General features: G+C 41.5%; 3 protein-coding genes across 8 annotated transcripts in view; 1 reads left to right on the forward strand and 2 right to left on the reverse strand.

The window, feature by feature from the left end:
• TECPR1 (tectonin beta-propeller repeat containing 1) overlaps positions 1–2,405 on the forward strand; it is a 24,662-nt gene extending 22,257 nt beyond the window's left edge. For all 4 annotated transcript variants that reach the window (XR_014958407.1, XM_021539746.4, XM_085591715.1 and 1 more), the window contains one exon: positions 417–2,405. Coding sequence is in view for 3 of the 4 variants with exons in the window: in XM_021539746.4 (XP_021395421.3) it covers positions 417–614 (198 nt within the window). In the remaining variant the exon portion in view is untranslated. The remainder of the gene's footprint in view (positions 1–416) is intronic.
• BHLHA15 (basic helix-loop-helix family member a15) lies at positions 1,621–5,207 on the reverse strand. Its single transcript, XM_085591722.1, has one exon. The coding sequence runs from the start codon at positions 5,205–5,207 to the stop codon at positions 4,707–4,709; it is 501 nt and encodes a 166-aa protein (XP_085447848.1). The 3' UTR covers positions 1,621–4,706.
• LMTK2 (lemur tyrosine kinase 2) overlaps positions 1,621–19,880 on the reverse strand; it is a 109,385-nt gene continuing 91,125 nt past the window's right edge. For 2 of the 3 annotated variants that reach the window (XR_014958406.1, XR_014958405.1), the window contains exons 11-16: positions 16,877–19,784; positions 15,262–15,397; positions 14,594–14,842; positions 13,351–13,476; positions 9,288–9,447; positions 1,621–6,824 (exon numbers count right to left, since the gene is read on the reverse strand). Coding sequence is in view for 1 of the 3 variants with exons in the window: in XM_021539747.3 (XP_021395422.3) it covers positions 13,448–13,476; positions 14,594–14,842; positions 15,262–15,397; positions 16,877–19,784 (3,322 nt within the window). In the remaining 2 variants the exon portion in view is untranslated. Of the gene's footprint in view, positions 6,825–9,287; positions 9,448–9,478; positions 13,477–14,593; positions 14,843–15,261; positions 15,398–16,876; positions 19,785–19,880 lie in introns of those variants that run through there. The other variant, XM_021539747.3, reaches the window with a different exon arrangement.

The following is a 19,880-nucleotide window of genomic DNA, read 5'->3' on the forward strand; positions in this document are numbered from 1 at the left end:
AGCCATTTAAAATAAAGTAGATTCATTCCTGGTCTGCACATGATTATTCCTCATTGTTGTACTCTGTAATATTCTCAACATTTTTGAGAAAGGCTATTTCAAATTTTGCCACCTTTTAAGTTGGTGGAACATCTGCAGTGGCTCTGTTATGAATGCCTGACCCTACTAACCTCAGCTCCCTGTGATAAAGAACAATCCTCAAGTTTACCACCTCTATAACTCCCTGTCAGGGAGGTCTGCTGTGTTTTGTTTCACTTCACAAGTAGACTTTTTCTGATTCATCCCAGAGCAGGATTACTTTCCTCATGAACAGGAAATAAATTAATAAACTAGCAGTGCACACAAAGCATCACATCACATACAGCACTGACAGGGTGATGTTTCTCCTTTTGAGTTTCTGTATCCCTTTTTCACAGGGTGGGTGGGAGCACATTACAGTCAGAGGAAATGCAACAGAAGCATCTCGGGGTGCTGTGCCTGACACCACTGAGGAAAACCCAGCAGCATCGAAGGAGGGAGAAGATGAGGAGAGTAAAGGGAAAACAGAACACTCTAAGACCCCTCTGATGGTCAGTGAAAGTCAAGAGTTGGACAGAAATTCTGTTAACTGTTAAATTGTTGCCATCTACGTGTTGCTGACAAGCAGTAGGCAGTAGTTTAAAAAATAATGTCTACTTCTTGGAGAGAAAAACATGACATTTTTGTGCTAATATGTTTGACTGAACTGGACCTTGCAATGGGGTATTTTAAGTACTGAATCCTTCTAATGCATCTTGTGTAAAATGTGACTTGATAGAGTTCATAGTTTTGTCAAAGCAGGCAAGGTTTTTAACCACAGTGTATTTCTGAACCTTTTCCATAGCTGCTACACACCATGCAAATGTGAATATCTGCACCTATGATCTCTGCATTTACTTCTTTTTTTTATGCTCCCTACATTTCTCTCATATTCACACATCTTGCACGCTGTCCTTGAGATTAATTTTTGAGCACAGATGATGTAGTTTCAGTTTGAATGAATGCAGGCAAACACAGCTGGTCCTGTTTGTAGAGGCCCTTACACATGCACAGAGCTCTGCTGGTGGGAGGGCTCCATGTCTAAGGATGGACTTGGGTCAGGCTGTTCCTGCTCCCATCAGCAAAATCCTATTCTGCACAACTCTGCTTAGGCTGCAGTTACCAGGAAGGGCCAATTTTTGCTGTCTTTGCTCACAGTGTGTTAATCAGGCAGCAGAACCCCTGGTTTCAGGGAGCCACTGGAGAGCCCAGTCCTGGTCAGTGGGGCTCAGCTCTGAACTGTCACTGCAAGCGCTGGGAAATCGTGTTCTGTCTGCAGCTGAACTGAAACTGGGACAACTGAGCTACACAGATGCCTGCCTAAGGAGGCTGGAAGGCACCAACCAGACTCTGGAGGCTGTGTTCCAGATCATTGCAAATTATGCTTTCCTACTGTAGAAATTAAGGGAAGGTCTTTAGAGTGGTAGGAATGCAAAACAGCGTTACTGACAGTAGTGGAGTTTGCCTGTGTACACTGATGGCAATTCAGAATGAAGCTCTGCTCTTCATTTTCAGTAAGTGATTTATTCATCCCTTTTTCCAACATGAAACCACTTTCTATTAAAAAAAAAAAAAAGCTTTTTTCCCTGACTTATTTATCATAATTGGACAGTTTACATATATTTCTCCTCTCTGTGTGTGACTGTAAATGAAGCTATTTTTATATGATGAGTTTGGTGTGGTCTCAGTCCTGTATTTGTAGAAGTAAAACTTATGTTTGCACGTATATAACGAATATATTTGGTATTTTATGCCAAGGAAAGCACCGTTTCCAAGTCCAAATGTGAATGAAGATTGAAGATGCTTTACTGTTAAAAAAAGAAACTATTGATCTTTCCAGTATGTGATTAGAGATTTCTGGTTTATACATACATTGTGGGAGAACCATAAATAATGTGTTGCATTAATTACCGTAATAGGTTTTGCATAACTTGCACAGTATCTTGTCCAAATAAATAACTTTATTACATGTATTTTTAGAGAATTATTAGGATTGTATTTTTATCTGCATTGTATCAAATTTTTCCTTTTAATAGTCAGTGTTTACATCTCCAACAATCAACCTGATTGCATACAATAAGCTTTATAATGTACCTTTGCATTTTTCCCTACATTGCCAAGTTTCACTTACTTTACTGTAAAGAGCTGGGTTTAAGTGAAAAAAAGAGTGAAAAAAAGATAAGTTATAAATTGTTTATGTTTGAGTACTAAGTATTTGCCTTCTAAAATATTATTTAGAAAATTATTTAATTTAAAAATATAATGTCATTGTTGTGGCTAGTTAAAACATGGAAAAGTGACTTTAAACTGAAGCAATTTTGAAAAATAAAAGTAATTTATCAGAAAAACATGCTTCTTTAAAAATCCCTTTTTACATGTCCAAGAACATAGCACTTTGTACTTTGCTACACTGTGGAACTAGCAGGTGTAAGTCCATGAAAATGCCTGTGTCCAGAGTCTGACTGTCCTCAGGGATGGCAGTGTTCACCTGCCTCCTTGGCTGCTGTATTTATAGCTAGATATGATGTGCCATCTTGGGCTTTATATTTAAAATGCCTCTAGTTGCAGAAAGTCAAAAATACACTGCCCAAGCATTAAACTCTGTATGTTTTGGAGCAATACCAGCATAATTGATTCTTAAAGTGCAATTCTTCAATAGCACTGTTAAAATACTGGATTTTAAACTTGCTGGCTGGTTCCCTCTTTCCACCAATGCAGCCAAACAGCAGTTCAAACATAACTATCCCACAAAAGCATTCCAGGGATGTTTACTAGCTGGGAACTCAGATAATGACCTATAAAGAATCCTACAAAAAAACTGCCATAATCTACAAGTGCTTGGTCATCACTTGCTGTGTGACACAGAGCCACAGTTTGCACTGACCTAGAGAGTGAGAAGTAACCAAGAAACATCAACATCTCTTACCTGAGAAGGTGCTGAGTGGAATAACTGGAAGGAAAGGCCTTGGTGTTACTGACTGACCCATTGTGATCACTGCATGAACACAGTGAGGATTGATTTACCCACACAGGGCTGCTGGTGAATGGAGTAAGATCCAGCACTGTAATGACAAGTTAAATCTCTAACTCTGCAATCCTTTCATTAGCCCTTGACTATGAGAAGGGCTTAATCACATTTATTTTCATGTGAAAACAGTTCAACAACTGGTTGAGGCAGGATCCAAATGTTTTCTCCAGTAAGGCAACCACATGTATAAACTGTTTTGTTCTATATCACAGCTATGGATTGCTGTGGTGGAGAAAGATAATTTACATTCCTTACCAGTCTGTGTGGGAAACCTCACCTTTCACTCTGAATTACATTGTCATCCCCTCAGCTGTCTGCAGCAAACTACAAACACATTCCAAACTGCACAATCCTTTTGTGACAGACCTGGTAAATCCTTCCTCAGCCCCCATTCCTCCTTGGACAGCCCTCCTCTGCAGGAAAAGGACCAGGCCACAAACCAGTATCAATCCTAGTGATGCATGAGGTGCCAAATGTTTGCTGTGCCATCAGAGCACCGAGCAGCAGCCTCCTGTCCCTTGGGGCATGTGGGGAGGGGAGCTGTGACACACAGGCTCCATGGGCACTTCCAGCTGAGGCCACTCCAGCTTCAGGTGCCCCAGGTATGAGAATACAAGAGGAAATTTAGAGTTCCTCAGTGACATAAAACGTTTTACCACAGAAGGGGATAGGAGGAGGGGAATAAAAGAGCCTATTTTCCTTTTTCAAGAGTTTCTGCTTCATTTATTGTTTACAGTATCAGAATCTAACACTAACCCAGAAAGAACCTGATCACGTCACAGGCTTCACTAGCTAGTAATTTAAACTGGCCAGAGCATTGTCTAACTTAAGACTATACTAAAGCATTTTTATCATTGTCTTGGCAAAAGTAAGTAATTTGTTCCTTATTTATTATTTGTACTACAATGGCACCCAGACATCCACTAAAGAAAATCTCCGTGAGGCAAGATGCTCTGGAAACACAGATCAGAACTGTCCTTACTCTAGAGAGCTTACAATCTAAGAAAGCTTTGCAGATGTTTGCATCAACAGATGTTTTTTTTCCTTGCAATGTTCAAGATTACAAGGGCAGATCCACAGAAGTTAAATATCAAGATAAATAATAAGATTTGGTGACCAGTTTCCCATATATGCCACTTCAGTCACCAAGTCAGTCAAATGCTGTCATCAATTTTAATCTTCTCTTTAGCACAGCAGATGAGTCATTGAAAGGGTGGTAAAAGAGCTATAGCCAAGATTCTCAACAAACTCCAAGGAACTCAGGTGACACAGACCTTAAAGGCTCAAGTCACTCTACTGCAGGTAGGATAATTTTCAGAAGTTACTAAATCACTATTTTCAAGTCAACTCCAGTGTTACAGGATAGGTATCCAGACCCTAACACACTGCATAAACACATTCACTATGCTCTGAAAAATTCTGAAGGTTTAAGGTAATTATTTAATGTGCCATGTAACTATAGTCAGGAGTGTTACCTGTTTGTCTTAGGAAAAAAAAATTGAGAGACTGGAGGTAAAAATAATCTCTTTAAACCTTTAGGTAATGGCATGAATTATGATGTAAGAAGGAAAAACAATGACGGTAGTAGCTGGCAGTTGGTGTTTTGGCTGAAGTTATAAATCTATGTGGAATATTTCTGTAGATTTTCCTCATGCTCATCCTCCCCATGCTGCTGTTGATAATGTTGGTACAGTTTGGATCCCCAGGCTCCCCCCATCCCTTCTACCGCTGGAAAGTGTCCATTGGACATGTTGAGTATAATGGAGGTCAAGGATTTAATGTAGTTTTTGGCCAGTGTGAGAGTCTCTATTTTGGACAGCTTGTTCTCGGCTCTCACGTGCGGGATCACCTCGCGCAAGGCCTGGAAGGCGTTGTTGAGCTTGTGCATCCTCTGCCTCTCGCGCTCGTTGCTCTCCAGCCTCCTCAGCAGCCTGTCCTTACTGCTCCAAGCACGCTTGGCTCTGCCTGTGGGGATCTTGCTGCTCTCCTTGTTTCCCCCACTCTTCCTTTCTTTGCGTTGCAAACATTTCACCAGTTCCTTTTTTCTCATTGCTGGCTCCTCAGAAAATGCTTCTTTGTCAACAGTTTTCCTTTGTTTCTTTCCTTTGGTTTTAGTCTTCATGTTTTGTTGGATGGACTGGTATTAATTATCAATGTGCTGTAAAAACATAACACCGATATTCAGCTGGGAGGAGAGCTTGCAGAGGGAACAGAGCACAAGTGAATGGAACCAGTGAAACAAAGATGCAGTGAATCACCTGCTGGTGAAAAACAGACGCCTCTACTTTCTTAGAAACAGGCCTCAAAGCAGAGAGGTTTTTCCTTTATCATTGTACATAAGATAAATTGGTCTCCAAGTCTATTCAGTCTTTCTGTAGAAAAGTGAACCACAGCTCAAAAATATGCAGAATACAACAGTCAGTGAGGTTTGGTAACACATTGCCTCTTTTTCATCTCTCATGCTGCTGTTGTCTCCCAGCTCCTCACTCCCCCACATTATAATAAAGCCATGCACCATCTCCATGTACATGTGCTGACTTAGGGGGGTATTAGACAGACCCCCAGGCTCTTAAAGTAATTTCTCCTTGAACTCCTGATAATTGGTTTTTGTAGGCATAGGTTTCCACTGTGTGAGAGGAGTCCACTAGAGGGAAACATGGCACATTCTCAGGGAGAAGCTCCGACCCAGCCACGTGTTTTCAGCTGCAGCATTTCTGTGTTCTGGGCTAGTCCCCACCATACACACACACACAAAAAAAGCCCTTCCCTCTTCCAACAACAATCTGATAATGGCAGGGCTTAACTGCAGTTACTGCCCCAGATCAACAGCAGCAGAGCAGGCTATATTCCAAGTTACCCAAAAAGACACAGCAATGTTCCTTCCTCTGCGTTAGGTGACGTCATTGATACTCTAACCCCCTCAGCCCATATTCTGTGCCCACACTACATCTGAAGACAACAGCATCACAGCAACCCTGCCTAACGCCAACAATCCAGTGTCACTAAGAAACATTCTCAAAATATGTTCTTTCCAAAGTCTTCCAGTTCATGTAGTCAGAAAAAGGTCTGGTGCAAAGAAAATACATTTTTATGCCAATATTATTGTGTAGGAGCAGTTTGAGAGTTGGTGAGCCAATAAAAAATGAAGGAAAAGTAAGAACAAAAACCTCGCCCCAGATGTGAGACTGTCCCAGTACAACCTCAGCCTTAGCTGGAGCAGGTGGTGGCTGTGTCTGGCAGGTCCCAGCTGTGCTGTGGTAAACACCCCTTCCTGTCTTGTTTCTCATTTCTTTAAAGCCATCTTCAGCTGCTGGTCTTGCACAGTGACTCGGTTCTCTGCCTGTGAGGAAACCCTAGCCATTCCCAGGTCCTTACTACCAAAGAGGCAACTTTATCAAAAAGGACAGGAATTCACAAAGCAGCTGGGTTAAGGTAGCACCCAGGTGATGCCAGCTGAAAGACAGCACCAAGCAGCTTGCGTTGTGGGAGCCTAAAAAATGCTGGAGACACACAGGTATCTTCAGAGAGAAAACAGGTCCAAAGGCAAGAACCACATTTGTTCTGGACCCTTTGTGTAACTCACTTGGCAGAAAAGACACAGTTACAGTAGAGCACAAGAGGAGTAGGAGTTTTTCTGCCCAAGCCCAAGAAGCACTTCTGGGAAGCACTGCTGTTTGGAAGAAAACAGCCCACAGGATTTGGTGAAGAGGGGCCTCATGGAGACAGCCAGGAAAGAAAGCTGGAAGAAGATCCAAGAGAAAGGAAGCTTCAGCAAACTGTGAGAGCAAAGCAGTCTTTAAAACTGCAGGCTGGGCAAAAGCAAATGGGGTACAATGGGATAACAAGGTGCCTCGCTGGCAGGTTTGTTCTTAGACTGCCACTGCTGTAACCTAGAGAAGTAACCTTAGAGAGCCCCAGCTCAGCTGCTGGGAGTCCCAGGAAGGTGTTACCAGAGTGTGCAAGGAGCAAACAGATTGTGGAGGGATCAGGAGCAACAGACTGGAGTGGTCAAGAGAAACCAAAGAGAGCAGCCAAATACCAACACATTATCACCTTGTGCAGCCATCTACCAAGGCTGGCATCCCTCTTCTGTGACTTACCACTCCACCCGCTGCTGAGAAGGTGCCTGGGGCCCAAGGGGCAACGCGGCAGGGACCCAGGGGAAGCCAGGAACAGCAGCAAGGGCTGTGGGGCTAACAGGGAGGGAGCGCTGCGTGTCCTCTGAGCGAGGCAGGGTCTGTCAGCAGGAGCGTGCGAGGGGCCCTGCCCTGGCCCGAGGAGCCGCGGGCAGGCGCGGCCCGAGCCCGCCGGCGGAGGCAGCCGCAGGCACGGCCGGCGCGGCCCGGACACGTCGCTTTAGCGGCGGGGGCGGGCCCGGCGGGCGGGAGCTCCGGTCCCTCCGGGGACGGCACCGGGGACGGCACCGGGGACGGCACCGGGGACAAGCACCCCGGGCAGGACAGGCACCCCGGCAGGACAGGAGCCCCCGGGCAGGACAGCCGCCCCCGGGCAGGACAGGCACCCCGGGCAGGACAGGCACCCCGGGCAGGACAGGCACCCCGGCAGGACAGCCGCCCCCGGGCAGGACAGGCACCGCGGGCAGGACAGGCACCCCGGGCAGGACAGGCACCCGGGCAGGACAGCCGCCCCCGGGCAGGACAGGCACCCCCGGCAGGACAGGAGCCCCCGGGCAGGACAGGCACCCCGGCAGGACAGGCACCCCCGGCAGGACAGGAGCCCCCGGGCAGGACAGGCACCCCGGCAGGACAGGAGCCCCCGGGCAGGACAGGCACCCCGGCAGGACAGGAGTCCCCGGGCAGGACAGGCACCGCGGGCAGGACAGGCACCCCGGGCAGGACAGGCACCCCCGGGCAGGACAGGCACACCGGCAGGACAGGCACACCGGCAGGACAGCCGCCCCCGGGCAGGACAGCCGCCCCCGGGCAGGACAGGAGCCCCCGGGCAGGACAGGCACCGCGGGCAGGACAGGCACCGCGGGCAGGACAGGCACCCCGGGCAGGACAGGCACCCCCGGGCAGGACAGGCACCCCGGGCAGGACAGGCACCCCCGGGCAGGACAGGCACCCCGGGCAGGACAGGCACCCCCGGGCAGGACAGGCACCCCGGGCAGGACAGCCGCCCCCGGGCAGGACAGGCACCGCGGGCAGGACAGGCACCCCCGGGCAGGACAGGCACCCCGGGCAGGACAGGCACCCCCGGGCAGGACAGCCGCCCCCGGGCAGGACAGCCGCCCCGGCAGGGCAGGGCACGCTCCCGCACGGCCGCAGCGCCCCGCCTTGGCCCCCGCCGAGCTCGGGGGTCCCAGCGCTCGCGGTGACACAGGGGACACCGCACGGGACGGGGGGACTCTGCAGCGGCGGGGCTGTCACTGACACGGAGCCAGGCACAGCTCTGTCACCACAGCGGGGGTCGGCACAGTGCCTCCTGCAGCAGGTGGAGTGTCCCCGGCTGCACGGCAGTCTGTCCCAGCTCTGTGCTGCAAGTTGTCACAGCAGCCGTGTGACACAGGCTCACAGACACAGCATTGCCATCTCTTTGAGAATTTGCTGCTCATAGAGGTTGCAAGTTCTCAAATTCTTTGATAATAAGTTCTATATAAGGTGACCAATTTAGTGCCATGGGATCTTTTGCATCTGTTCTCATTAATGACCACTGCCTTGGTCAAATTTCAGCCCCGTAGTTACATTTTACCTAATGAAGTGAAGTCATCTTGCTATCAGTTTCTCATTCCCAGGTCACAACAGGTGCCAGCACTCAACAGCTGCCATGAGAGGTGGGGTTCCACAGGAGCCTCCCTCCATCATCACTGCAGGGCTGCCCTGGGCCACCCCACCCTCCGGCAGAGCAGGGAGCTCCTCCTGCCTCCCTGCCCGGCCTGCAGCAGCCGCAGACCTCACCAAGGCAGCTCCCGCTACACACCAGTGCTGCATTTATTTACCTGCTGATTTTTGGTCCGTTCAGCACAAGCACTTACAATAGAAAAGCCAAGCAACTCTTCTAGGAAGAAATTCAGTGAACACTGAGAAAGCAACATTAACCTGTTTTCTGAATTTATAAATTTCAAAATCCCCATTCTTCTGACAGATCTGTAATTCTGTGATTGAAAGCAAAAGTCAGTATTCAGAATTACACTGTTTCTGTTTTAATTATTGCTTCGCTACTGACTGTGTACACACTTTACCTGAAATTTTCACAAGGATGATGATACTGGAAGAATTTAAAGGTGACTACACTATTTAGCGTGGACTCATCTGCTGGGACTGTGGCTTTGAACTTTTGGAACTTTCTCAACCTCAGGAGACTAATAAATATATCTTACGGTAGAACTACACTGCTGGCATCTGTTTAAAAATGAACAAACAGACAAAGAGATTATAAATATATAACTGTATTTTATTTTTAATATTAAATATTTTTAAATTACAAGCAGTTTCTTGAATCACACTATGCATGATAATCAATATACAGTAGAAATTACAATTTAAAAATGTACACAATTTAAAGACATTTTGACCTGAAATTTCATTAACTATGATATATTGCCATAAACCTCATACCTGTATTAAATTACAATAGGAAAACCTCATACCTATGATTTTGTTACACAGTTTCTCATTTACAAATAGAATTGAACATTATATATACACACACATCAGTACCATTTATCATTTAAGTTACACCTACATCTGTGCAAGTTCAAACAATTTCATAAACAAAACTAAGTCATATTCAAGTTTCTGAAAAACAGGCTGCTGGTATCACAAATACTTATTTTCAATAAGTTTATATGATGTTTGACTCTCCTCTAGATTTCTTCCCATTTTGTACCAAAACCATTAACATGTATGACTTAAAGCTGAAGTAATTTTTGAAGTAACTCCATTCTTATTTAAGGCTATTTCTTATAAGGCTAATGTACTTGAATTCCACTTTTCACCAACTCCCACACAAATAGCCAAGTCACTGACACCTCACAATGCTGACATTTTAGGATAGTGCTTAATCATTAAAAAAAAAAAAAAAAATCTTTCTACCAACCAGCCTCCTCATGAAAGATTGAGTATTACATTAAAATATGCTAAAAATACTGATAAAAAGAATGAGGCTTAAATGGCTTTCATTAGTGCATCAACAAGGATATGAAAAAACAGTTAAATCTGCTCATTTTCATGAAAATGGTAATTTCCATAAATGCAGTTATACACAGTGTATCTGCAGCTGGGGCATTTGGGAGAGTACAGGTGTTCCCACTGGAACTGGACACACTTGTTGCTCTCTTGGCTTCTCACTACAGATCCTAATGTTCAAAGAAACTTCTTTAGGTGGGAAAAATCATATCCTTTAAATGCCTTTAGTAGCCAAATTGAGACAATGCCTTCATTATTTAAACAATCCAGGTACTCTACTAGAGAAGGAATTAAGCTGTAACCAGTCCTCATAATAAACCATTGAAAATAGATACATGTACTTCTAAAATGGAGACCAGGCTTAAGTAGCTAGTGCAAGAAATTACATAGAGTGTAATGAATGATTTGGAACAAATCCCCTCATTAGAATGTAACATGTTGGAATTACTGATTCATCTTCATTGTGCCACTTAATTGCGAGGCAGATATTTTAGTATTGCTAGTAGTTGATCAGATCTTTAAGTATCATTTTTTACCCCAAAAGATGGTTTATATTATTGCAATCCAGCCTACTGGATTACTGAAATTAACATATATGTTTAAGTAATCTGAGTTGACTTTAAATATTTATTTATCTTCATTGTACAGCTAAAAAGGACATTACCTTGCTTAATATCATACACATCTCATTTTGGAAAAAATGCTCCTTTGGCAATTCATTAGCAATGAGTCCATTTGGACAAAGGAGTAAACTTTCATTTCCTGTGTAAGCTTTTCTTTAAACCCGGGTAAAGAATAAAAATCTTAGATTTCCATCAAGCAAAGGAAATTCCTGATGTGCAAGATAAACATCTAATTTTCCAGAATTACAAGGAACAAAATGCACAACCAAATTACAACATTCCAGAGCATAAGCTTTTATTTAACCCAGAACTATTTTTTTAAATAAAATTGTTCAAAATTAAGGCCGAACTCCAGGTCTGACAAGTTTTTCCCCACATAAGGCAGACAAGCCCACATGTTCCCTGCAGACCATTATGGAGTTTCATTCTTACAATGGTGAAAATTTAAAGACAGATGAGGTACCCTAAATCTAGCTGTATCAAGGAGTTTAATGTTGGAATTATGGAGTTTCTAAGCAATAGTTTGTGCACAAGGTCTATCACCAACATTTAAAAATATTTTCAGTAGTGCACAGCTTCCTTAAGCCCTCTACAGTATATACTGTAAGCCTGTATTAAGAACTACTTGACTTAGCCTTCTAAATAATGTTTTGGGAAAGGTCCATAGGAAAATTCAGTTCCTCACTTCATACTGAAGAACAGTTCTGACTAACTCTGAACCTGAGTGCCTCATCAGAAAAAAATATCTCAATTCATTGGCAACTTCAAACAACATAATGAAATTATTCCCTTTTAATCAGTATGGAAGCCATTCTGGTTTAAGGGCTAAATAATGTAGGAAAAAAAAACAGTTAACATATTCCTGTCATTTTTAAAATATACTTAAAAATCAAAATTAACGCAGAGGTATACAAAAAAAAAAATCACATCTGAAAATATCTAGTCCTCCCATCTCCATGTGATGAAAATTCTCTGGTGACTGGATCTGGACACAGAGCACTTGGACCACCATTATCTCAAGCCCTGCCAAAAGAGCCACTAAAATACAAAGTACTTCACATTTCAGTGCATTTGTATTTTAGTACAGGTAAACAAATACAAAGCCAGGTAAACTGTTCCTATCAGTGCTTCCTACAGATCTGAACTGCATAAGGCATTCCAAGAAGTCAGGGATTTGTTTCTCAACTGAATCTCACTTTGGAGTAATAATTAAGAATCTCTTTTTCCAAGCAGTTTAGAGGATTAAATCAGCTAAATGCATGGCAGAGCAGGAAGGTTAGTTAAGCCTCACACTGTCTTCCCTTCCCTATAGGCTTCAGAGCAAACCTATTGTACTGCAGCCTTTGTTCAGAATGCATTTCAAGATGTACCATGGAGCTCTGCAGATATCTTAAAATGGATCTGGCCCTGTAACGGGCGCAAAACTGGGCATTACTCATTAATCAAAATCTTAATTGTCATAACATCACTGAGAGGTAGATTTACCACAGGCCTCTGAATGGAGCCCAGATCTACAGTCAGCAGAAGAGTGAGCTTCAAAATTCACAGAATGTACAACTGAAGGGCCAAGTGTACCCAAATCCAGTCTATTGAAATTAGTCTGTTTATAAGATTCATAAATTCCAGAGTTTTGTACAACCCATTTTTCCTCCTCTTTCTCCAAGGCAGAAATTGTAGTAAAAATTGGAAGGCCCTTAACTTTGATATAGTCAGATGCTATTACAGTTTAAGCAGTCAGTAGGATCATATGTAGGAATTAAGAGACATTATCTCTTTCATCTAAAAATTCCAGAGTATATCATATATTCTTTTCCAGTTTCCTATAAAACATGAACACTAACAACCATTCTATAACCATTATCAATTTAGAAATGGTACTGAATATAAGATTTCAGCAAGTCTAACATAATACTCAGAAGTTATGTACGTTTTACGAGTACCGTGCATAGCAAAAGGCTACAAAAAGGACAAATTAAACTGGATAACTGGGCCAATTCAACTTGTCTTATTTTCCTTGAAAGATTTAAGGTTTTGATTCTGTACATCATCAGGAAATAAAGGAAGAATAATCCATAGTGCAATTGTAATAAGCAAAGTAATATGTAGTGATATCTTTTTGAATAAATATGGCTCACTACTGATCAACTATCATCCAAACAGTTCCATCAACACAGCCACCTGTTGCACAGGACAGGTATACACAATTCTACAACAGGTGTATGTTCAAATAGATAATGAACTACATGGAAAAATATAAAAAGAATATTATACAATCTCATACATAAACCAGATTGTAGTGTAATTGCTTTACTTGTTTAAGTTATCTGAAAAATACTTCAAGTACTTGAAAACAGCGGCAGAATTGTCTTTCAATGAAAAGCAAAATTGCACTGATTTAAAAATACATTACAAAGTTAAATACACATTCAAATTAATGTCCTGATTTAACATTGCTTTCAGTGTTTACTTCCATTTCTCAGTACTTCTTGATTACCTGTGTTACTCCAGGAGGATCCAGAGTTTAGATAAAGAAGTTTCAAGCACAAAGTCTATGTGTTTTATGTATGTAGTCCAAGCACGTTTAAATTAATTTAATCTTTCTCTCCATCTTCACTGCTTCCTATTAGTAGAGGAAAAGTCATAAGATACAGTGAGATTCTTCTGCACAACCCTCACTTCTTTGTAAGACTCTTGCTAGAACTTGGCATTCTGCTCTTTTGCCCTTCCAAGTTTTGGTTAATTTTTCCCTACACTTTAACTACTGTAAACATCTGGTTCATTTATTCATAGACATCTGCTCCAATCACACAGTTCAATGTCACTTCTTAGGACACATAAGGCAACACAGGATCTCCAAAATACTCTCTTATCTGTAAGTTACTAAGCAGCAAATATTATCTAATCAATAAGCACAATACAAGAACAATACAACTCTATATAACACTGATTACATATTTATAGACATTGACCATAAGCAAGGCTCTGCAATCAGTAATATTTGTTTTTAATAATGCAGTGTGTTATCAAGATTAATAATATGCCAAACTGATTCAAGTGTGCTTACTTTTGCTCCTCTTAACCCTCAAAAACATACCAAAGGTTAAAAAGGGTTTTGGTTACTGACAAGAAGGCTTGTTAATAAACACTGCTAGTAACTCAATATTGCTCTGAATGGATAGTTTGGCTCTCCTAACAAAAGCTATTCTATTCACAGCTCTAGAAAACATGCTGCAATTCTCAAGAGAATATCAAGAATGTAATGTCTAAAAAGCAATATGAAAAGAAAACTAAACTGTAAAATAAGCTTACACAATAATAGCAGAAATATTATGTTCCTAGCATCCTCATCCTGTGCAATGAAAACACAATTGTGACTTAAGACAGTGCAATAATCAGAATTAATAACTGCCATAGTGTGGCAGGTGCAACAGCAGTGTTGCAGGATTGCAGGGTGTTCATTTATACAAATACAGCACTTGGGTTTTTAACACAAAAACTGAGAGCTTGTCCTGTAAATGTTCCACCACAGTTTTGTACCAACTAGGATGCAATAATCTTAATCTCCATGGAAAACTATGTCTTAACTGAAACACAAGACCAGACAAACTTTCATAGTGTTAAAAATGTACTTCTACATTTTGTATTTAAATAGAACAAGACTTGTATCTGTTCCTTTATCTTTACATAATGATTCTAATTTATATCTTTAAAGTAATTATTATAACTAAATCACTTACCTCCTTGCTCTATATCTGAATCTGTAAGATGTGTAAGAGAAAAGCTTGCTATGTTTGCAGGAGAGATGGAGAATCTGGAATAAGGGGATGGATGTGACCAGTTCTGATCAAGAGTCCGGGAAGGTGGAGGTGGAGAAAAGTACTTTGATGGCTGAAGGGGTAGCTTAGGACCAATGAGACTATTAGCTGCCTTGGATATAAAGGATGGCTCTGGAGAAGAGAAGTCATCATCCCACTCAAAACCCCCACCTTGGGGAGGGAAAGAAAAGGAAAAAAAACAAAAAGTAAGAAGAAGAAAAAAGCAGCGTTACAGTAATGTCATGTAAGGTCACCCACAGTTGTACAAGAAGACTGGAAGATTACATTAACCCCAAACAAAACCTGTATCCCTGGGCAAGGTTCTAGCCCAGGGAGTCACAAAGATTTGTCAGCCAGTTTGGCTGCCTCTCAGGCAACCCTGGACACATCAATATATAAACAACCAGTATCACATCCCAGCTTTGCTCCTCAGAAACAAGAGAGCCCAGCTGCAGTGTGTACTTAGGATGCAAAATTGAAGCCAACACGGTCCAGTGAATTTACAGATCACATACAGTTTAATGACTTCTCATAAAAGGCTCTGCATAAAACAGCCTCGGCCCCTGCCGTGTATAAATATATTCATGTACCTTCTTCATCGGTTGAGCTTTCTGAATTTGCAAATCTGTTTAAGTAACCGGGACTGGAAGATGGAACAGGAGAGCTGCCAGCACCTTCCCCGTTCACGTCTATCCCACGGCTTCCCAGCTCCTTCGTTGGTGTTTCCTAAAGCAAACAAAGTCACTTATTTAACTCTTTTTACACACCATGTCTCTGTGCCTTCAGATGCCGGCACCCACAAATACTCTCCCCCATCCTGCCACCAAGTCAAATGTGGAATGAAAAGGTCTGTAAACTGTTACAACAACACAACAAGACTTTGAGTTACAGATTAGCACATGCAAGTACTTTTAAAGAAAGCCGCATCAAATCTATGCTAAAATGCACACAGGAAACAATTATTTAAATATTATTTACTATACAAAATGCATATTTGTAGGAACAAATACCTTCCAACTGAAAGCAGTTCCCGTATCAGCTTCACATGGGAAGAAGTTTTTCTCCTCTTTAATAAAGTCTTATCTCAACATTATTTCATTATTTTTTTATCCTCTAATCATGTTCAGAATAAAGAGCCAGACTTTGTACAGCCGGTATTGGAAGTAGCCAACATTTTATCAGTTATTGAAAAGGTAAAGAGTTAAACAACTAAGAGCTGTTTAAACACAGCTGATTTTTTCCTTCCCCTCTGACAAAAGGATTACTATTCTACAGGCTGCCTAAACACAAATAAATCACCATCATAAGCAACATTTCCAAAGCTTGACAATGTGACTGTTCTTTTAAACTCACTGGACTAGTTTAGTTGCCATAATGCTAAAATACAATCCCCTCTGTATCCAGTTACAGAAGTTAAAAATTGATAAAGCTGATAGGGAAACAAAAGTAGCCTTGAATTTTATAAGCAGATCACTGTCACTGAACATGAATCCCACATGATTAATAAAAATTACCATTATCTAATACTGTTCTCATCTTTGATTATGCTCTTAGATAAATTTACCTTAGTGCTAACTAACATAAGATTCAGAGTAAGCCTTCAGTTGGAGTTTTGGGATTTTTTTTTTTTGTTTAATTATTAGCTTTTTTGCTTTCTTACTTTCTTTTATAAAGCATCTTAAAGACTTCAAACTCATTAAACAGATAAGCTGCTTCTATAAAGTTACAACAATATTCTGTCAAAATAATTAAATCTTGTCCACAGAGATGCTGTCTCGCATATTCAAACTAAATGCATCTTATAAACAGCAGAAAAATATCACTAAAACCATGTTTCACTCAGCACATGTAGTCAAGGGTCCAACAGCAAAAGTGGAAACCAAAGCAAAATCCTCCTTCACTTCAGGTTAGTGCAGCTATTCTACCAGCAGCACAAAACTGTACCTACCCAAGTCAAAGTTTTTTTTCTTTATATATAAATATTATTCTTTTACATACATAAATTCTTCTGTAGCCTTAATATATAAAGAAAAAATAACCCACATCATGAACAAGCTGTAACCTTGCCAAAATAAGAAAGATACTTTTGTAACAAGGTTTTCCCAAGTAATAAGCAATTTATTCATATGCTCCTTGTTTAAAGAAAAACAAAATAAAAAAGGCAAGCCAACAAAGATTTTACTTAGTAATTAAAAAGAAGGGTACCTGATCAAACAAAAAGACTGTCACATCATCAAAGAACGTTACAGCCTTTTTCTCATCTTTCCAAAGTTCAGGCTGCCTTTCATTAAGGGGCTTTGGAAGTTTCAACAAGCTTCTCAAATGTTTTCCATCATCTTTTTCAGTAACTATCTCAGGTACTTGATGAACAGTTTCATCTTCACTGTCAGAACTCAGACTATGCATATGAAAAGTCCTCATGTCATCCTCAGAATCACTGTTTTCATCTTCCTCATCTGCATCATCGCCGTCTTCTAAATCAAGCATTCCAGACACGCTGAGTTTGCCGAGGTATTTTCCTTCAATATCTGGTTCTTTCAGTTTTTGTCCTTCCATGTGATAGAAGGACTTCTCACTGTTACTCAGATCTAAAGCCAAGTTGTGCACAGGCTTTAAGTCTCTGTGTGAAAGGAGTTCTGAAGTGTTAGTGCCAACACAAGAGACACTTTTATGGGAAGTCTCAGATAGTTTTATTTCATCCCTCAGGTTACCTTCCATCACTATTTCCAGGGAAGTCAAAGCTGCCTCAGCCCACTCATCAGGACACCCCTGCATCCTTTCATCCATCTCTTGGATGTCTAAATTGTGGTTTAGTTCCAGTTTTGAGTTTTGATTATCATCATCCTGGTAATTCCCCACATCACACGTTTGCTGTCTCTCTTCAAAACCACAAACCTCTTCAATGTGATTCTCTCCACTGTTGGAGGAAACACACCCAGTCTCTCTGGACAGATTTACAGACTCTTCTGGTTTTTTATCTGGCTCAGAATCATTATCAGAGAAATAGGCTGAGTCTCTATAAGAGTTTTGACTTCCACTCAGGAAAACCACTGGGGTTATTTCAAAATTGCTGTTCACTGCATCCAAACAAGCTGCTGCTTCTGACACAATGATGACTGGATTAGAAGGCAAAGCACTGACACTGCTCTCACTCCCACACAGAGCAGTATCCACATTGGAAGTGTCCTCAACAGGGACATGGGAAGTCCATTCTGGAGATTCCAGGTTTTCTGTTTCATAGCCACTGTCAGCAGGTTTATCTGGTGGCAAAAGTTTCTGAGGACTTTGAGCCTGTAAAGATTCTAAAACCTCACTTACATCTAAAGAATCCAAAGAATCAGGTGTCTCTAAGGTTTGTTCTACAGTTTGTAGAGGAGATGGGCTGTCTTCCAAAAGACTATCCTGACTGGTACAATCTGAAGCAGCAACAGAAACTGAGGTCACCTCTTCTGGAACATCCTTACAGTTCTCAAAATTATTTGATGTTTCTTGTATTTCCTCCAATAAGCATTCATTCTTTTTTAATATGGGAGAACTAACATGCAAATTTCTTTTCCTATCTTCCTGATCACTACATTTTTCTTTCTTAAAAGTTGTTTCATCAGACTTGAAAAGCGTTCCCTGTTTCATCTGTGCATCACACTCATCTGTATCAATAGCAACACTGTGATATGGACTGTTTCCAACATTGTTATTTTTGGCATTATAAGACAGCTCTTCCTGACAGAGAACATCAGTGTTACAGGACATGACTTCATTCACTTCTACATTTAGAAATTTCCCCTCATCCTTCAAAATAGGAAGATTTGCACAGTTATCAGATGAATTATGTGCTGTGGGTGGACTAGAAGATGCCTGCATTTCTAGAGGAGTCTGAGACTGGGAACTGGGATCTTTATCCACTGTCACTGGGTTAAAATTTTCATCCTTCACTGTTCTAAGACTTTCGCGTATTAAAGAAAAGACCTGTGCATTTTCAGCCAGCACAGGCTCAGGCTCTACAGAGTTTCTTTTTGAGGTTTCTAATATACTTTTTAGAACATCATCTGAGTTCTGCCCAAAATCACTGCTGGCTTTTTTAGGCAATAACCCTGTTAATAAGTTTTTCTCTTGAAGAAATAAGAAATTATCAGAAAGTTCTTCTAAAGTTACCAGCTCTGACTGATTAGAGATATTTTCACATAAGGAAACAGTTTCATTTTCAGAAGCATGATTAGAATGCTCCTTCTCAGAACAGCCTACTGCCTTTCTAGCATCTGTGTTTGAGTTCAAAACAGCTGGTTTAAAGTCTTTAGGAGAATCATTTGTTTCAGCAGACACAAGTATTTTTCTATTTGTCAATTCTTCTGATCTATCAATGTCATTAAATATACTCTGGAAAGGACTTTCTGGACTATTGGTAGCAGTCAAAAATTCCTCTTTAGGATCTGTATTGTAGTGGAAGAAGTCCCCATCGGTACTAGATTCTTCAACATCAAGATCCCTGAGAACCGTGAAATGAGAACTTTTTTCTTGTACAGCTTCTTGATGATCAACTTCTGTTGTTAATACAACTGATTGGTTATCAAAATTCATGCTGCAGCCACTTCCTTTTTCCTCTAACTGGATATAGTAGTCATTTCCAACAGAAAGTTTGTGTGCATCAAACACAGGTAACACCCCAGGGACAGCAAGTGATGCCTCTTGACCACTTCCATCCTGTGCTCCTGGTCCTTGCTCTGAAAGTGACCTCTCAAAAACCTCCACTGGATAGAAAATACTTGTGTAGTTCATGGCTTCATCAGGATTCACATGACCACATTCATCAAAGTGATCATGTTTAGCTGCCTCCCAGATGTATTCAAAGCTCAGACCATGGCTTGTTTCAGTTACAGTCAGAACCTCCTCCAGCTCGTGGCCAAGCCTATCTCCTGTGAAGTGATCCAAGATTGGGAATGCAGAATTACTTGCTTCTCTATTTGAGGTGTTTGGTTTGAGTGCATTCCACTGCTGCTCAAAATCAATCTCAGAGTCCCTTTGGCTTTGCATGCGGAGGTAAGTTAAAAGTCTGTGCACTTCTTCTGCCGTCGGTCTCTTTTCTGGAGGCAGCCAACAGAACTGCAGAACTTCATACCTATACAAATAAAAACATTTTCAATAGGTTTCACACGGAAAAGGAATTGATAGAATTCAGATACCCAACATGACTCAGAGTACCAGTATCACTGGA

The sequence above is a fragment of the Lonchura striata genome, chromosome 14 (genome assembly GCF_050655825.1).
Source record: "Lonchura striata isolate lonStrDom1 chromosome 14, ASM5065582v1, whole genome shotgun sequence".
NCBI classification, from domain to species: domain Eukaryota; kingdom Metazoa; phylum Chordata; class Aves; order Passeriformes; family Estrildidae; genus Lonchura; species Lonchura striata.